This window comes from Eublepharis macularius, chromosome 9, assembly GCF_028583425.1.
Source record: "Eublepharis macularius isolate TG4126 chromosome 9, MPM_Emac_v1.0, whole genome shotgun sequence".
Taxonomy (NCBI): Eukaryota; Metazoa; Chordata; class Lepidosauria; order Squamata; family Eublepharidae; genus Eublepharis; species Eublepharis macularius.
The window spans coordinates 49775250-49792990 of record NC_072798.1 but is presented as its reverse complement, the minus strand read 5'-3'; the positions used below and the strand labels follow the sequence as shown (position 1 = coordinate 49792990).

General features: G+C 40.5%; 1 protein-coding gene across 1 annotated transcript in view; it reads right to left on the bottom strand.

Annotated features, from left to right (window-relative positions):
• The window catches only part of DCN (decorin), a 43451-nt gene that overhangs the window by 24908 nt on the left and 802 nt on the right, over nucleotides 1-17741 (bottom strand). Inside the window, exon 2 of the mRNA XM_054988234.1 lies at nucleotides 12164-12401. Coding sequence (XP_054844209.1) covers nucleotides 12164-12365 — 202 coding nt within the window. The 5' untranslated portion in view covers nucleotides 12366-12401. The remainder of the gene's footprint in view (nucleotides 1-12163; nucleotides 12402-17741) is intronic.

Below are 17741 nucleotides of genomic sequence, written 5' to 3'. Positions count from 1 at the left end.
AGTGGCAAAAACTGGACTGTCTGCTGGAAGCTAATTGAGGAGTTACAAACTGACCTTCCCAATGTCCAATACCCACCAAACATGCAGGGGAAATAGTCCTCACTGTCCTCCGAAGACCTCCCAGTTTCAGAGGGATTGCACCCCGGGAAAGGCATGATCCATGGGTTTCCCCCTTTCCTGTCATTTTCTCTTCACAGTGGCAAAAACTGGACTCTCTGCTGGAAGCTACTTTGAGGGGTTACAAACTGACCTTGCCAATGTCCAATACCCACCAAATTTGCAGGGGACATAGTCCTCACTGTCCTCTGAAGACCTCCCCCCCAAGTTACAGAGAGATTGCACCCCGGGAAAGGCATCATTCATGGGTCTCCCCCTTTCATGTCATTTTCTTTTCACAGTGGAAAAAACTGGACTGTCTTCTGGATGCTACTTTGAGGGGTTACAACAAGCCAGAAGGAAAGCCAGAAGGAATTTAGACAGAGTTCAGACAGTCCATGCCTATGATGATAGGGGAATTGATTGAAAGGCGCCAGACTGCCTGGCTTTACGAACAGCTGACAAACGCCATGAAGAGGGCTTGGAATGAACACGTTTGCTGGGAACGGGGCCTCACAAACAGCTTGCTTGTAAACAGCGGATTGGACTGCTTAAGGCTTTTTTTTTGTTCGTATTCTGTTCGTGCCCATCTCTAGTAGTGACTCAGTACCTCTACTGCATCACCAGGGGATTTGGATAACAAGATATATTATTTATTAAATATAAATTATACATGAGAGAATTGGGTATCATCTGCATATTGATGGCATCCAATTGCACAGCTCTGAATGATTTCTCCTAAAGGCTTCATATAGACGTTGAATAGCAGGAGGGAGAAGATTACATATTGTGGAACCCCATAAGATAATTCCTACACTCAAGATAGCTGGTCTCCAAGAGCAACCCTTTGAGTTCATTTCATGAGAAATGATTTGAACCAGTCCAAGGCACATTCCTCGATACCCATTTCTACCTCCAAGTGCCTCAGCAGGAAGGCCTGGTCTACTGTATCAAAGGCTGCAGATAGATCAGGGAGGAGCAGCAATGAAACGTAGCCTTCAGGAGAAGGTCATCGACTAGAGTCACCAGAGCCATCTCCATCCCATAGCCTGGCCTAAAACCATACTGAAAAGGGTCCAAAGCACAAGAGCTGTCTAAGAATGCCTGGAGTTTTTAGGCTACTGTTCTCTCAACCACTTTGCACAGAAAGGGGAGATTAGAGACTGGACAATAATAGGCTACATCATTTTTGTCTAAGGATGGTTTTTTAAGTAGTGGGCAGATGACTGCCTCTTTGAGATGTTAGGGAAGGTTCTTTGCGTTAGTGACTGGCTATGGTAGACATCATGGGCTTCTTTATGTGGTCTTTACAAGATTTTAGCAGCCAGGATAGGCAATGATTCAGTGTAAAATTAGTTTCTTTCACAGATGCTAGAATTTTTTCAATATTCATCACTGTAACTGAGTCAAAATGATTCAGAAAGGAACTGGATGGCATGTTAAGCCTTAACTTCTTCCTCTCCTGTATTATACGTGGCATCAATATCAAAGAGTGTTTGAGATATTTTATCAGCAAAAAACTTTGCAATGGTTTCACAGCTAATTGTTCTCGAACCAGCAAAGGTTCAAACATTGGGGGCAAAAGATGCTAAGATACCTCAAACAGTTGGGATAGATGTGAACCAGCTCATGCAATGCTTGCAGAAAAGTTTCTTTGCTGCTGTTATCCCTGATTCATAAGTCTTCCAATGGGCTCTGTAGCATGCTGTATCAAATTCAGCATGGGTTTTCCACCAGCATCTTTCCAGACATTTTCCAGCCCTCTTTAAGTCACCTAGCTCTGTGGTGAACAACAGGGCTGGCTTCTGAGAGAAGATGACCAGAGTTTATACTGTTTTGTTTCTTTTTGCAGAGTCACTGTCCCATCAAATCACACAGCTTCCAAATGCCTGACAAAAGAATGAAGTTTTCACACATTTCCTGAAAACAGTAGTAGAACTAAAGACAAACAGCATGGTGTAATGGTTAAAGTTTCGGACTAGCATCTGGGAGAACCAGTTTTGCCATGGAAGCTTGCTGAGTGACCTTAGGCCGGTCACATATTCTTAGCCTAACCTAGCTCACAGGGTTCTGGGAATAAAATGGAAGACAGGAGAATTATGTAAGCCACCTTGGGTCCCCATTGGGGATAGAGGTGGGGTTTTAATCAATCAATCAATCAATCAATCAATCAATCAATCAATCAATCAATCAATCAATCAATCAATCAATCAATCAATCAATCAATCAATCAATCAATCAATCAAAAACTACATGGTAATTCTAAAGTTAACTTCATCCTTCCTGACTACTACGGCCTTAGGAGGTGCTAGGATCTTGAAGATTGACCTCTCAGGGAAGAATATTCCAAAGGGATGATGTTATCACTAAGAAGGCCCTATCATGACAGAAAATGAACCTCTGAAAATAGAAGTCTACAGCTGTATTCACTTATAAATAAATATTTAGAAACAATATTACATGATACAACTGAAAGAAAAGTTTGTATCAGAAAGCCACATCTGAATATGGAGAGGCCTGAAACTAAAAGTGGATTTTTTTCTCAGTTGCTTAGCCGCTAAAGAAAACTACCTTACCGTTTATCTGCTGAAGAAAATGGTTCAAGATTTTTTAAAGTATCCAGATGATATAAAATAAATAAGTAAAGAATAAAATAATATTGGCTGGCACCAGATCACTAGGGATTAAGGCCAAGCAGATTGCATAAAATGAACTTGGAAGAATTTAAAAACATGACAACTTCTTAAAGCCTTTACAGCTGAAATGTTTAATGCTGCTCTTAGAAAACATTTTACATTGTTATGAAAACATCACTTTGAAGTAGCCTTCATTCCATTTTAGCATACCAAGAAACTAAAGCACTGAAGAAACACAAGTCTGAGTTTGGAATAGAGTGAAATCACAGCAGCAAAGTGCATTAAAGACCCCTAAATAAGGTTCAACCAACTGCACCAAGCAATAGCTGTAAGATGCATTTTCACAGGAATAAAATGGTTCATGAGATGTATTCCAGGGTAAAAAGACACAGAAATTGTACTGTTTGGGTTTGAGTCATTCTCTTTGTTAAAAGAAGCCTGTTCAGATTCTTTAATATCATATCAGACATTTTGAAGTGTTACTGTGTTTGGGTAATGTTCACACTAGTTTCAATGAGTAACTGCCATCTTTTAAATATCCTAACCAATAGTCTTGGTTTCCAAATGTCCGCCCTGGTGGGTAGAGGGAATTTGACAAGTTTGTAGAAAAGTCTGCCTTTCTTCCTCACCCCTCTCTGACTTCTCCCAGAATGTGCAAACAAATCTACAAATCAAACTAATGTCCAATAGGGCAATAAAGAACGAGTGCCCCCACTAAACCAGTGTAAGATAGCAAAGGAAATGGAGGAGCTTGCACAGAGAAATGCCAATCAGAGATGGAATGTGAATGGAAATATATATTAAGTTTTCTGGTTGAACATTGTCTGTCAGCTGCATAGCTTTCAATTTAATTCCACACACAGCTGAACTCAGAAAATGAATGTCTTAACAGTGCAAAAAGATTGTGGTGTGGAACCACCCTATATATGAGCCTATCTATTCTGTCCAGCATTAAGAAAATCATGGCAGACATGGCCTTATCTCAGACTCTTGGTGGTCTTCATCTGCTTCTTGCATTCCTTCTACTGCCTCCTCTGTCTCCCTTCTACTGTGCTGAATCATGATTCCTGGAGACAATGACAGTGCTGCTCTTTCAGTGTCTGCTTTTCTTCTGAATTGGTTACAGGACTTAAAGGTGTCCAGGCAAGGAAAGAAAATTTCAGCATTTTTTATTAGTACCATCCTACTTTTAATGTACCTGCTTATGCTTCACTGCTTACTTGAAGGAACATTATGCTTTCCTGTGGTATCTGCATTTTTATGAATCAGTTTTCTCATACTGTTTGAAAATTTTGCACAAAACCTTCTGTATACTCCTGACATAACCATCTCTTTTGCACTAATCTATATTCATGATTAGCAAGGTGGCACAATCTGCATGTTACAATGTGGGACATGCTGGTTTCCCAGAGAGTAGGGAGCAGCCTGGGTTGGGGTTACTGCAAAAGAGAAGGGAAAACTGTTCACTTCCTCTGCCCAGGATTCCCCCTCTGCCCTGAAACTGCTCCTCTTCCATCACCTGTCCTCAGGGAAGTTAATCTAGGGTTCCAAGTCCCACTGAGAGAAAATGGCCAGTGAGCAGCAATGGAAAGGTTAGGTATGAATTCCTGGAGTTCTGTAAGGTAGAAAGACAGCTAATAAATGTTTTAAATAAATAAATGGGAAATTAATTGGCATCCCCTCTTGCCAACGCTATAGTTTAAATTGTCCTCTTAGCTTCATCCCCACTTGGTAACTTGATTTTGACACACATATCTCATTTGCTCTTCAAAATTAAATAAGCATGTACAAGTATGATATTGTGTCCAGGGGCTGCTTGGGTACCGTGCTAGAGGTGTTGCTTGCGGCCTTCTTTAGGGGAAGTCTGATCCCCTGCTCAGGAAGGTAGGGGGCTCCCACATCCATTTCTTCTTCATTCTCTCCCTGCTTCCCCTTAAGCCTTGGACTCTCCTTTGTTTGGGATTACTAGGAAAGACAGCAAAAGAGTCCTTTTCAGCCCAACCTGGCTGAGACAAACATGATCAAGTACAGGTTGCACTTCCCTGCCCCACTGCCTTCTGGCAGATTTGCAGGTGGCCAAACTTCAAGCTTGCCTGGTCCCACCACCTGTAGCCTTGCAATCAACCTGCCATTTCACACACTTTTTTGGCAAGAAGAACATCAGCAGTTTGCCAGGGTGATCTCTACCATCATCCAGCTGACAGGGCTGGTCAGCCTTTTCATGCTCTGTTGTGTTTCTGTCCATGGCTTCTGTGGCATTGGGTATGGCCCTCACTCTGAAAGTGATGTCTTCATAGGGGCTAGATTCCCACCTTTCTCTTCTCAGCAGTATCTGTTTTCCTTATGGAGTCTGCCCCAGTGATGGGTAGAATCACTGGGCAGCTTATATCCTCAACAGACTGTATACTAAACAATCTTCACTCACATGCACAAAAACTAAGATGTATGTAGACTTAAGACTACAAAAAATATGATTCGGTACAACAGTGAGTGAAACAACGGCTGTGCACTTTAAAAAAATCTGTATTAATTCCACATCTAAACTTCAGCAAAGGCAGTTGTACTTTTATCCCAGTTTTTGAAACTACTGCTATGGTTCCAGGATTCCATGTTGGGATTTTTTTTCTGAACCAGAATTCTTTTTTTCCCCTTAAGATTTGAACAGCATGATTATTTGTAGTATGATAAAGTTAAAGTTTATACAGAATTTAATAACCATTATGTTAGGCATGCTATTCTGAGAATATGGATTAAATATAAACTTGAGATCTGCCCAAAAATACTTCTGTGGCTATTGCCACAAGAAGCTCATTTTAGAAGCGAAGAAGTGAGTGCATTTAAATGGTTAACACATCGAGATACGTTGGAATTTTCACAAGGTAAAGCTAAAATAAAATCAAGAGAAGATTTATCACCAGAGGAACATACTTGTTAATGGTTTTCTTATATACAGATTTTGGAAAGGTTTAAACTAGACAAGAGGCATTATGATTTTGAACAATCTAAGATTGAATTTGAGATAGATCTATGTACAAATGATGAACTAGCTATTGCCAAAATGCATACACTTTTGTTGAAATTTGAAACTGAGGAAGAGTAAGTGAAAATATGTATGATTAAATGGGCAAAAAATTGCATATGATATATTCATGGAACAATGGGAAATATGTGGTTAAAAGGGTTGAAATTCACATTGAGCTCCAGTCTTAAGAAGCATTTTTATAAGATGATACATAGTTGGCATATGACTCCTGAGAAACTAGCTAGAATGTACAAGTGTTCTTCAAATTTATGCTGGAAATGTGTTCAACATGAAGGATCAGTTTATTATATGTAGTAGACTTGTAAGAAAGCAAAATCTTTTTGGTCACAAATACAATTAGTAATTCAGAAGAGTTTAATGATTAAAATACAATTGAAACCAGAGACTTTTTGTTCGGAATGATGGATATTCAGTTGGAAAGAAGTTTTGGAACTTTGTTTTTATATATTATTATGGTAGCAAGACTATCAGACCCAGAATTCTAGATCTGACTATTTTTTAAAGATTCCTGCAAGGCAACCAAGCCCCATGGGACTGCAGGAGCCCACCAGCCAAACCTCATTGGACTCCAGCAAGCCCACCCACCTACTGTGTCCTGGCAGTTGGGATGGGCTCTGCCACCTCTGATGCCAGGGGTGAGGAAGATACTGGAGGAAGGACTTCTGAGATGCAGCTCAAGAGCTGCCACCTGGGTGATGCCACCATGGTAAGCACAGACCCTTGGGTCTCTTTCTTTCCCTTTTAAAATTGAAAGAGACTTGAGGGGGAAGCCAAATCTATCCGACTCTATCCACTATTAGCCAGTGACTCTTAAAAGGCCATTATATTCTACATGGAATGGCCCTTTCAAGTATAAAGGGAAGAGAGATGCCAACACATCAACTGTTTCCCTGAGGCCAATGACTTCCTCACTTTCCCATTCTTCCCATTTCTGGCCTCCTCAAAACATTCTTGAAATTATGGGAGATTAATTTCCATTACTCCCAGAATTTTGGGAGTATTTGGGGAGTATATACTTGAGGTGACACAAAACAGCAATTTTACAGTACATTTTCAGCCTTGGTATACACAAGCAAACATCCTTGCACCAAACAAATACTTCTGTTTTAAATACTTGATCTGTTAAGATTTCTAAAACCTTAACAAAACAAAAAAGCCATAATGCATGGAACTCTTCCTACCTAATTTCTGCAGGGGACAAAAGGCGCAACAATATAAATGGAGACTCCTTCCTAAGTTATTCTAGAGAATCCATCACAAAAGAAATGTTTTCAAATGTTCATTTACACAACCTTTAATTGGTTCGTCAAGAGCATCCAATCAAATTGACAACAAGACTTTATGGCTAAAACACTGAGCCAGGAGTTGATTCTAGCAATTCAGAGATTTTTACTCCAATCAGATGAACAGGATGCATGAGCAATTGGCTTTATACGTCTTGCACTTGTGGATGGAATTAAAGTTGTGTGAACAATTAAAAAGTGGCTTTGGAGCAAGAATGCTTTGAGAAAGATCTGCATTGCAACTATTAAACCCAACAATAAAAATGGAGCCTCCACCCAATTTTTTAAGCATTTAAGTAGGTATTATTCTAAGATCCCAAGACAGCCAAATAGACACTCCAAAATGTGTTCACATTTGATCATTCAGTCCATGGGGAGTTTCCACATGCCTAGCACAAGCAGTAATAGGCTTTTTGACAAGATCTGGTAATGTTATCTTGTTCCACCCTTTCACACTAGGGAGCAGGAACTCTGGACAAAAGTCAACTAGAACTGTATAGAGTTTCCAGCCAAGGTTTTGGATCTTCAGCAGCTGATACAAAGCAGTAATTTGTTGGATGTGGAAAACAGCTACAGAAAAGTCCTTATTCTATGACTCCAGTGGTGCTGAAATACTCAAAAACACAGAAACAGAGAGCTGGAAGTGACCCCAAGGGTCAGAAACACAGAAACAGAGAGCCGGAAGTGACTCCAAGGGTCATCTAGTCCAATCCCCTGCACAATGCAGGAAATTCACGGCTGCTGCCACCCCGCTCCCCAGAGAAAGGCAAAAAAACACCAGGGTCCCTGGTCAATCTGACCTGGAGGAAAATTTCTTCCTAAGACCAAAGTGGCAATCAGTCAGCACTTTACTGTGGGCATATAAGAAAGATCCACAAGAGCCAAGCACTGGCTCATCCCTTCCAGCCCTTCCTCTCATGATCTGCCTAAATTTATTCTGAGAGCTAAGCTACAAGTGACGCCTTACACAGGTTGGACACTTGTCAGCTTACCTCAAGTTTTGATGGGAAATGTAGGTGTCCTGGTTTTACAGCTTGGCTCCCCATTACAGCTGCAAGACCAGGATGCCTACATTTCCCATCAAAACTTGAGGGAAGCTGACAAGTGTCCAACCTGTGTCAGGCGTCACTTGTAGCTTGGCTCTCTGTCTTGCAATCAGTATTGCTGACATATGGCCTTCTAGCCTCTGCTTGAAAACCTCCCACCACCTCCTGAGGAAGCCGGTTCCACTGAGGAACCACTCCTGTCAGGAAGTTCTTCCTAATGTTTAGCTGAAAACTCTTTTGTTTCCCATTGGTTCTGGTCTGATCCTCTGGGACAACATAAAACAACTCTGCTCCATCCTCTATGTTTTTGTTTACTTCATTTATACCTAAACTTTTTCCCCAATGAGGACCCAAAGCAGTTTATATCATTCTGTTCGGCTACACTTTTCCCCCTCACAACAAACCCTATGATGTAGGTTATGCTGAGAGTTTATGACTGGCCCACGTCACCCAGCAAGCTTCTATGGCAGAGTGGGGAATCAAACCTGGGTCACCCACATCCCAGTCTATCACTCCTTTCATATCATCTCTCAATTGTCTCCTTTCCAGGTTAAATGTACCCAACTCCTTCAACCTTTCCTCATAGGTCTTTGTCTCCAGACTTTTCACATTTGCAGACTATACTCCCGCTGGGTACTATGGGGCAGAGAAAACAGGTAGCAATTGGGGACACACTTGAGAGACTGAAAATCTGACATTGTCTCCCCAGCATTCCTAAGTATATTATTTCATGTTTTTCTCATGTAAATAAATGATAGTCGATCACCATTTCTACAATACTGATGAACTATATTTTGGGAGTCTGATGTAAGGTGAATAAATCCTACCACAGGGATTTTGGATGGGAAAAGCTTGAAGGCCCTGTTGAGCACTTCATAGTCTTAAGGGGCTCCAGTAAAATAAAGGATCTTCCTCACTTATAGTTATTTCACTATCGTTTACATAAAATAGAGATGCAAGAACATGTACACGTTTGATCTTTGAAAATGTGGTGTGACTTTCACACTGAATTTTTAACCCACTCAAATAAACATTCATTTAAGTCCCAGTTCTGGTTTGGACAGAGTTAGGTGATATACATAGCTCCAGTTTGGTTATGTAATTATTTGTCTTATGAATGCTTCAGATAAGTTATAGAAATGTTAGGGTTGCCATCCCCACGTTGGGGATTCTTGGAGAATTGGAAGTGGAACCTAAGAAAGGACAGGTTTGGGGAGGGGAGGGAACTGCAGCACAGAGACCACCCTCCAAGGCAGCCATTTTCCCCAGGGGAACTGATCTCTGTTGTCAGATAAGTTGTAGTTCGGGCAGATTGCCAAGCTCCACCTGGAGGTTGGCAACCCTATGTGAAATGATAGGCTAATTCTTATCCTGCAAAAAATCCTGCAAATCTAGGACAGAGTAATAAATTTGTCAACTAACCAGAAAATAACCTTCTTATACTTTTTTAGGCAAGATAGGGAAACACACACACACTAACTTTTAAGTGCCCATTTGCTTTTTGAAGCGGATTCTGAAATTTCAGTTGATTTTAACTAGAGGAAAGACTTACAGCTCCCAAACATGTTCAGCTTCTAGACAGGCTTCACACACACAAAAACAATTGTGATTATTGGTGCCAGCTTTTCAGGGTTTGGTGGTTAAACTTTTTTTCCCTAAGGGCCAAGCTACACATGACGAATGACACTTGAATGGCAAGTGTATTTCTCCCTGTTCACTTGCCCTCCACTCAATCCACTTGCCGTTCAAGTGTCATTCGTCATGTGTAGCTTGGCCCTAAGATGCACTTCAATTAGCAGATCAGTCTTTCTGTGATGCTGCAAAGTCATTGTTTATTGAAGAATCGTAAACTAGAAGATGTGGGGTTGGATCCAGACTAGATGTTTTTGCAGGTGCAAGGATTTCTGCTCCTACAGAATGATGTTTTCCCCTCCCATCACCTGCAGCGACAAATGCCCCTAGAAAACCTGTTCTAGGGAGAAGAAGGGCTGGAGCTCAGCATTACTATAATGCCATGGAGTCCACCCTCCAAAGCAGATATTTTCTGGAGGACCTGAACTCTTTTTCTGGAGATCAGTTGTAATTCCAGTAGATCTCCAGGCCCCACCTGCAGGCTGGCAACTCTAATAGACTAGAATCTGATGAACTGCTCCATTCTTAATTCCATATTTTTTAAAAATTAAGCAGGAAGAATTTGACCTTCTTAAATATATAAGAGAACAGAAAATGTATAGGTTCATGAATCCCCATTTCTAAATTTTTTTGATGGTGAAAGTTTTCAGGATACGATAATACAAATACAACATTACATCACTTCCATTTACAACTTGGAAGTGACAATGGGTTCAGAAACTGCTAGAAACTCTATTGTAAAACTCTGTAGGAATTTCAAGAGCTACATTGTAACTTCCAGGTTGCACCTGGAAGTGACATATCAGTGCATATCAGTGCAGAGGCCTACAGTATTTTTATTTTTCTCCCATTGCCACTCTGAGAGGTAAGAGGCCACAGAGACAATCAGCAGGAGGCCTAGTTGCCATTCTGCCAATTGTCTTGTTCCAATCTAGGCTTGCCAGTCCCCTAGTGAAGGATCCCCCTCTCCCAGCCTCCAGCCCCCCACACTCACCTGGTTGATGGGGGGAAAGGTGCAAGAAAGGGCCTCCCAGGGCACACTCCTGGTGCAATGGAATGATATCACTTGTAGGAGTGAGATCATTGCACAGGCTACAGGAGTGCTTCTGCACTTCGCGCCTGGCCAATTTGGGCCCCAAACGGGCTGATTCTTAAAGTTCAGGAGCACTCCCACAGCCTACGTGATGACATCACTCCTGGAAGTGACATCATCACACCATGCTGGGAGCAAAGACTTCGTAAAGGTGAGTGGTAGTAGGTCACCGCTCCTCCTGCCAGGAGGGTAAAGGGACTGGTAACCATAGTCCAATCCTACTGTAATAGTAAACTACTGATTGCCCCTACTATTTACATATGTTTCCACGTTCTCTGAGCATATTCACTTGGCTCTGTTCTTTGATATGGCCTCATAGTCCAGCAAGTTACAAAGACTTTATATCTTCAGTCTCAACTCTAGGTTCCTACTACCTGCTTTCTTTTTCTGCTTTCAAAGAAGGATAGGCCTTAGCTTATGATAGGAACAGGCAGCCTACTGACTGTCTTCCAGTAACCCTTCTCTGCTCTGTTGGTGGAGCTGAGTTGTCTCTGTAACATAGTGATAAGCCATTATTTCTTTCCTTTTCTACAGGCCCTTTCCCTTATGTTCTACTTCCTTATCTAGAAGCCCGTCCTCTGTCACTTCCTTTGCTCCATCTCTATATTTGTACAATATTAACTCTGAAATAGCCATTTTTGTTGTAATTGGAAAAAAATATGCTAAAACCAGTAGCAGCATTTCTAATAGGCCTCAATGAAATTGAGTGCCTGCAAATGTTAGTTTTCACATGTTCCGTGTGTCAAATTAACAACAGCCACCCACCCCCAAGGCTCTGGAGTACACAATTACTGAATGTGATTATAAGCACAATATGCAGAGTTACTCCAACCTAGACTCATTGATTGCAATGTGCTTTGAGAAGAGTAACACTCCCTAGGATTATACTGTGAGAATAATAGAAGGTGGACAGAGAATTTAGAATTCCTTATGTTTTTATTATTGTTCTGACTCTGTGACCCATCATATTTTGTTCATTTCTGTATATACTTTAAAGAACTTTGAAATCAACCTTTTTCTTATAGAGAAATACCTGTGGTCTTGACTAAAAGGAAGGATAATATGAAGGGAAAGCAAATGGACACTGTTATTTTCATGGTCAACCACCACAAAGGCCCAGCCTATTTTCCCACTGACCTCTGTATAATTCTGTCTTGTCAACATAACTTTAGGAAGACTATGATACAAAGATGATCATAGTCAGCAACAACAAAATTACAGTATGTCAGAAGATGTCAGTGGCTCTGTCCAAGTTACTACCCTAAAATAACTCAGGTTCCGCTGTAAACCAGCATAAGCAGACGTTTTACGAAGTCACTTGTTATTCAGCTTACCTAAATCAGAACACTGAACAACCCGAAGATGGCATTGGCAGCGGAATGGACATACAGGGCCCGGTGCAAGGGAAGGCAATCCTGTAACTTCATCACCTGAACCTGGTTCATCTTCAAGCATAAAGTCAAACAAGCCTTTCTGATGGAATGGCTTGGCAAAGCAAACTGGCAGGAGCAGAAGAAAGAAGACAGCCACCTTCATGGTTTAGTTCATCTATTCTGGGAAGCAGCAGTGAATCTAGAAACCAAAACAAAGATTTACGATTTGGTAGCATTTTATTTATTTATTTAGAAAGTTTATCTGTTGCAATTCTAAACCTGCTCAAAGCAGCTTAGAACGAGGAAATAAAACCAAACATACAATAAAAACATATAATAACAATAATATAGTACAAGTCCTTCAAAACCATACCAATAAGAACCACCTCTAAAAGCAAGCCAAGGCATGGAAGTACATGAAATGGAGCAGTCTAAAATGATGTTGATCAGGCTAGGAGCAGACCATCAGACAGTCAAATAAGATGGAACCCCTTAGTTAAAAGTCTGGGTAAAAAGAAAAGTTTTGGTCTGGCAACTAAAGGAAAAGAAAGTAGGCATCAGGGTAATGCTCACAGGGAAGGGCATTCCAAAGATGAGTTGCTGCCCCTACCATCTCTGGTAGTGACATTGACTTTACCTCTACAGCTGGGGGCACAGACAGCAGTGCTTGAGAAGAGATCACAACTGGTGGTAGGCTTACCACGTGCCTGCTTGTAGCAGACAACTCACCTACTGATCATTTCTGTTGCTTGCTATTACTCCAAGTACTTGCAGGAGAAAAATAAAGAAAAAAAAAACGGTCACTGGCCTCTACAGCGGTACATTATTTCCAGATGTAACATGGAAGTGACAATGGGTAGCTCAAGGAATCACCAGAAATGCTATGGTAAAACCATAGAGCTACCCAGAACTCTATGGCTCAATGGCTAACCATTGTCACTTCCAGGTTGTACCTGGAAGTGATGTAGTGACATCAGCGATGTTGCTATCTCACATAACCTACATCCTTGCCCCCACCCCACCCTTCTGAGGGTTACCAGGCTCAGTCTGGCAACCCTAACCGGTAGGCTGGACAATATGGGAGGAGGCAGTCTTTCGTGTACTCGAGTCCAGGCCAAAGCCATTTAGGGCCTTAAAGGTAAGAACTGGTACTTTAAATAATGCTTGGAAATAGAGGGACAGCCAACATAGATTTTTAAACAGTAGAGTGAATATCATCAACAGTTGGGAGTGGTCCTCCACCACCCCATGAGTAGTTTAGTCTTTTGACTAGTACTTATTTTCATCTGTTCTCTGGGAAATAGGGCCTCCCTTCTGACCTCTCTTTTTCATTAGTTTCTTTTCCCCTGCCCTTCGTAGCTTTGGATGTAAAACTCTCTTTCAACTGAATGTAATTCTTCAGCCGCTGAAGAGTATTTGGCTCACAAAATAATTTATGTCACAATAAATTCATTAGCCCTTAAGGTGTCACAGGACTTTTTCTTATTTTCATTTCAGGTTAGGTGTTCTTGGCTTTTGTGACAATTAATTAGAATTTGGCCCAATGTTCAAATATCTGTAAAATTAGTGAGGGACTTTTCACCTAATAAAGCAGAAAAACTAGCTTTATCCCTACATCTGCATTATCTAGCCAGACAACATTTCAGATGGACAGCCAGTGTGGTGTAGTGGCTAGAGTGATGGACTAGGATCGGAATGACCCAGGTTTGATTCCCTGTTCTGGAAGCTCATTGGGTGACCTTGGGGCAGTCACAAACTCTCAGGTATATCAGATCAGACCATTTGTCCCTTGAGCTCAGTATTCTCTACTCTGATTAGCAGCATTGAACCAAGGTCCCTCAACTAGACTGAACTTGTTATCATCTGTGTGCAGAACATGTGTTCAACAATAGAACTGGGCTACCTTTGATATGTATAAATAGGTACATATCATCTTTAAATCTGTGATTTGCTGTTAAGTGCAATTTGGTTCTATAAATGTTTACTTCTTGTTGTCAATACACAAATCCATTACAATGTGGATACTATCTGGTCACATTTAGACAACAGTAATATGTATAGAATATACTACACTGGATAAAGGGATAGCATGGTTATTTTATATACCAGCATTGCCGTTATGTGGACAGAAATAATTTTATTCATGTTATTTCTGTTTATAAATGTTACCAGTGACATGAGATGGTGCAGGCTACAGTGATAAAGCACAAAACAGCCAATGAGGCATCATCTTGTAGCACAGTGCTTAAGTGGTTGGGTGGCAAGTCAGCACTCTGCTGGTTCAAATCCCACTACTTCCATGAGCCCAGTAGGTGGCCTTGGGTAAGCCATTCCTCTTAGCCCCAGCTGTACTGTGAGGAGAATAATAACACTGTTGTTATTGTTGTTGTTGTTGTTGTTGTTAGGAAACAAAGGGCAATGTCTTGGTGTGTGACCTTTAAGTATTATGATAGGTTGCTGTCCATTGTGCCTCCCCATATCATTATCATCATTGCTATATGCTATATTTAATAATAAATTGGGAGGTTTGTACCACTTAGGAACATAGCAAATCCAGACTATCCTCAGATAAGGTATATATACACACATATGCATACATACATGCACACACACACAGAGTCACAGAAACTTAGGCGGACTTTCCACATGCACAGAAGAATATGACTATAGTTTCCCCCTTTTGATTAATTTACAATATGATGAGGACTGAGCATGCTCTAGGAGGCACAGTATATGTTGAAATCTGTTATGCTGAGATCTGTTCAGAACAGCATTGCCAGGCTGAACCTAGCAACTAACGTGAGAGTTGGGGGCAGGGGGTAAATGGCAGGGGGAGTGACAATGGCTACATTGTAATGTTATTTCCAGGTATTCTCAGGTGGGGTAGCTTTAGGAATTGCTAGAAACTCTATGGTAATCCCATTTGGTAAAACCATAGATTTTCCAGTGACTTCTAGAGCTATCCACATCACTTCTGGGTTTCCCCTGAAGTGACATTATGATGTAGCCAATGTTGCTTTAAAAAAAATCCCTGCTACTGCTTGGAGTGGTGGTGGGCAAATGAAGCCTGGAGCAATAATTCAGACTAAATTAAATTATCAAAGGAGAAAACGGGGATAGCTTGTCAAGATCTCAATTTATTTATTTTATTTACTTCATTTATACGTCACCTTTTCCCCCAGTGGGGACTCAGAGCAATTTACAATGTTCTTCTTTCCTCTCTTTTACCCTCTCAAGAAAACCTGCGAGGTAGGTTAGTCTAAGAATCTGTGATTGGCCCAAGGTCACCCAGCAAGTCCTTGTGGGGATTTAAACTTGGATGTCCCAGATTCTAAACCAACACTCTAACCATTATACAAATCTGTCTTTCCTCAGACTTAGATCCTTAGAAATCAGGAGGGGGGCTGGAATATGTGTATGTAAACTGCTTGTGAAACCTATAAAAAGGACCCTTTTATAGGCCAAGGTAAGGGTTTTGCACTAAAAAGATCTGCCCAAAAAAGAAACAGTTTGAGGAAAATGGTTGTTGTGGGTTTTCCGGGCTGTATTGCCGTGGTCTTGGGGAAAGTTTGAGGACAGTAAGAATGTTCATTGTATTGATTGCGCTCAGTGGAAGAAAAAACAGAGGAGTATGGGGAAATTGGTCTGTCAAACCCCTTGTAGTTTATAGTATCTTGAAGATGGAGATCTGAGTCAGTTTGGGGCATTTCAAAGCTCATAATCTGAGGTCCTGCTCTGGATGCCCCTGCCTTCCGTGATTAGGTAGGTGGCAACACGGAAAGGGCCTTCTCAGTTGTGGCACCAAAACTCTGATTTCTCTCCCCAGAGAGACTCTCCTATTCCCTTCTATTGCTATCTTCTGCCAGCTGGTGAAGACTGTTTATTAAGAAAGCCATTAAACATAATAAAATAGAACATGCATATTATTGCATGTTAAATTATGGGAGCTGTTTGAACAGTGTAAAAAAGGAGAAGAAATGTTTCAGGTAAAGAGATAAATATGGTTTTCTAATATTAATATGTTCATAAGTATGACAGTTAAAATAAATTGACTGTATTTTTCTCTTTGCCTCCTAACTGAATAAGCATGAGAAAATGAAGATACAGATTTTGTTTTCCTTATATATTTTCCTTACTCTTCCTCCTAAGAGTTCTGGGTGGTATATATGGTTCTGCACACATACTGTTTTATCATCACAACTATCTTGTGAAGGAGTCTATGATAATAATTTGTCCATTCACAAATTTCCTCACAGAGGCACCTGAATCTAGGTTTCTGAGATTCATCCAATATTGCCCCCACTTTAGTGCTTGATCTCAATAGCCTCCCACCCCTTTATCAAAAGTGAATACTTGTGATGAAGAGGCTGTTGTGTGTTTTTAGATGAAGAGATTAATGTATGTAATTAGTATTCTAATTTACAGGAATATTGTATGACTACATAATCTGGGGGTATCTAAAACTGATACATAAAATAGGCTTATTATTTATTCTTCCAGGAAATCAGGTCAGTAATCAGGTCATGGCATGATTTTAATATCTGACTTTTTAGTCCTCTTGTAATATTAAATGTTTATTATGACTCTGTGAAGAGAGTTCTGTATATTAGCCCTGGACCCTAGAATAAAATGGGTTTAAACATGTAACATTTTAATAAACTGAAATGATTGGCCATCCATATACTTGGCACACAATATGGCACAGCAATCCCATATAAATCCCTGCTTAAAAGAAGTCTTAAAAAGAGATATATTCATTCTCAGAGTAATTTTGTTCTCAAAGTAAACAATAGCAATAAATGAACTAATTTTGAAGATGCAAATTTAGTATTTTCAAGTTGAAGTATTCTTGACTCAGTCAAGAACCTATTAGGCACTTACCTAGTCCTTTAGTGAGAAGTGACACCCTGATTAAAATATATGCAAAACTCTCCGTGATTGCCAGCTATCCATGGGCCTTATCCTTCAGCACCTTTAACTACTCTAGATCAGTTTGATCAGGCAGCAAGCCACGGTTAGCATGTTAAACCACATATAATAGGAGTTGATATATAAACTGAAAATAAATGGTCAGAAAAATGCTATATAAACATGGAGCAAAATCTACAGACTATATGAGGAAAGCCATTGAAGTACACATTTGGTACAGGGATGGGTGGGGTTGGGGAAGCAATTAGTTTCATTCTGAATTATGTTGTGGTATTTGCACCCAGGAAGTTATATCCTGATCTATAAATCAGTGGAACAGAGTCTCTGGTGTCAATTCAGTATATTTGGCTTAAGCCTTAAGTAGTTAATAAGATGCAGTCTTTCTGCATTCATATTGCCTTCAAAATATGTAGACACTGAGCAGAGGCTTTCTAGAAAAAGAGGAATCAAAACACAGCTAAACTCCTTTTCAGTTCAAACTCACCTTTTAAAAGCTTCAACAGTATCTTACACAGATATCCCTAAACAAATACAGGAGTCTCTTACGAGTCATCAAGAACTGGTGAGGAACCCATTCTGCTGGGCATTCTCAAAGTTTTGGAAGCACATG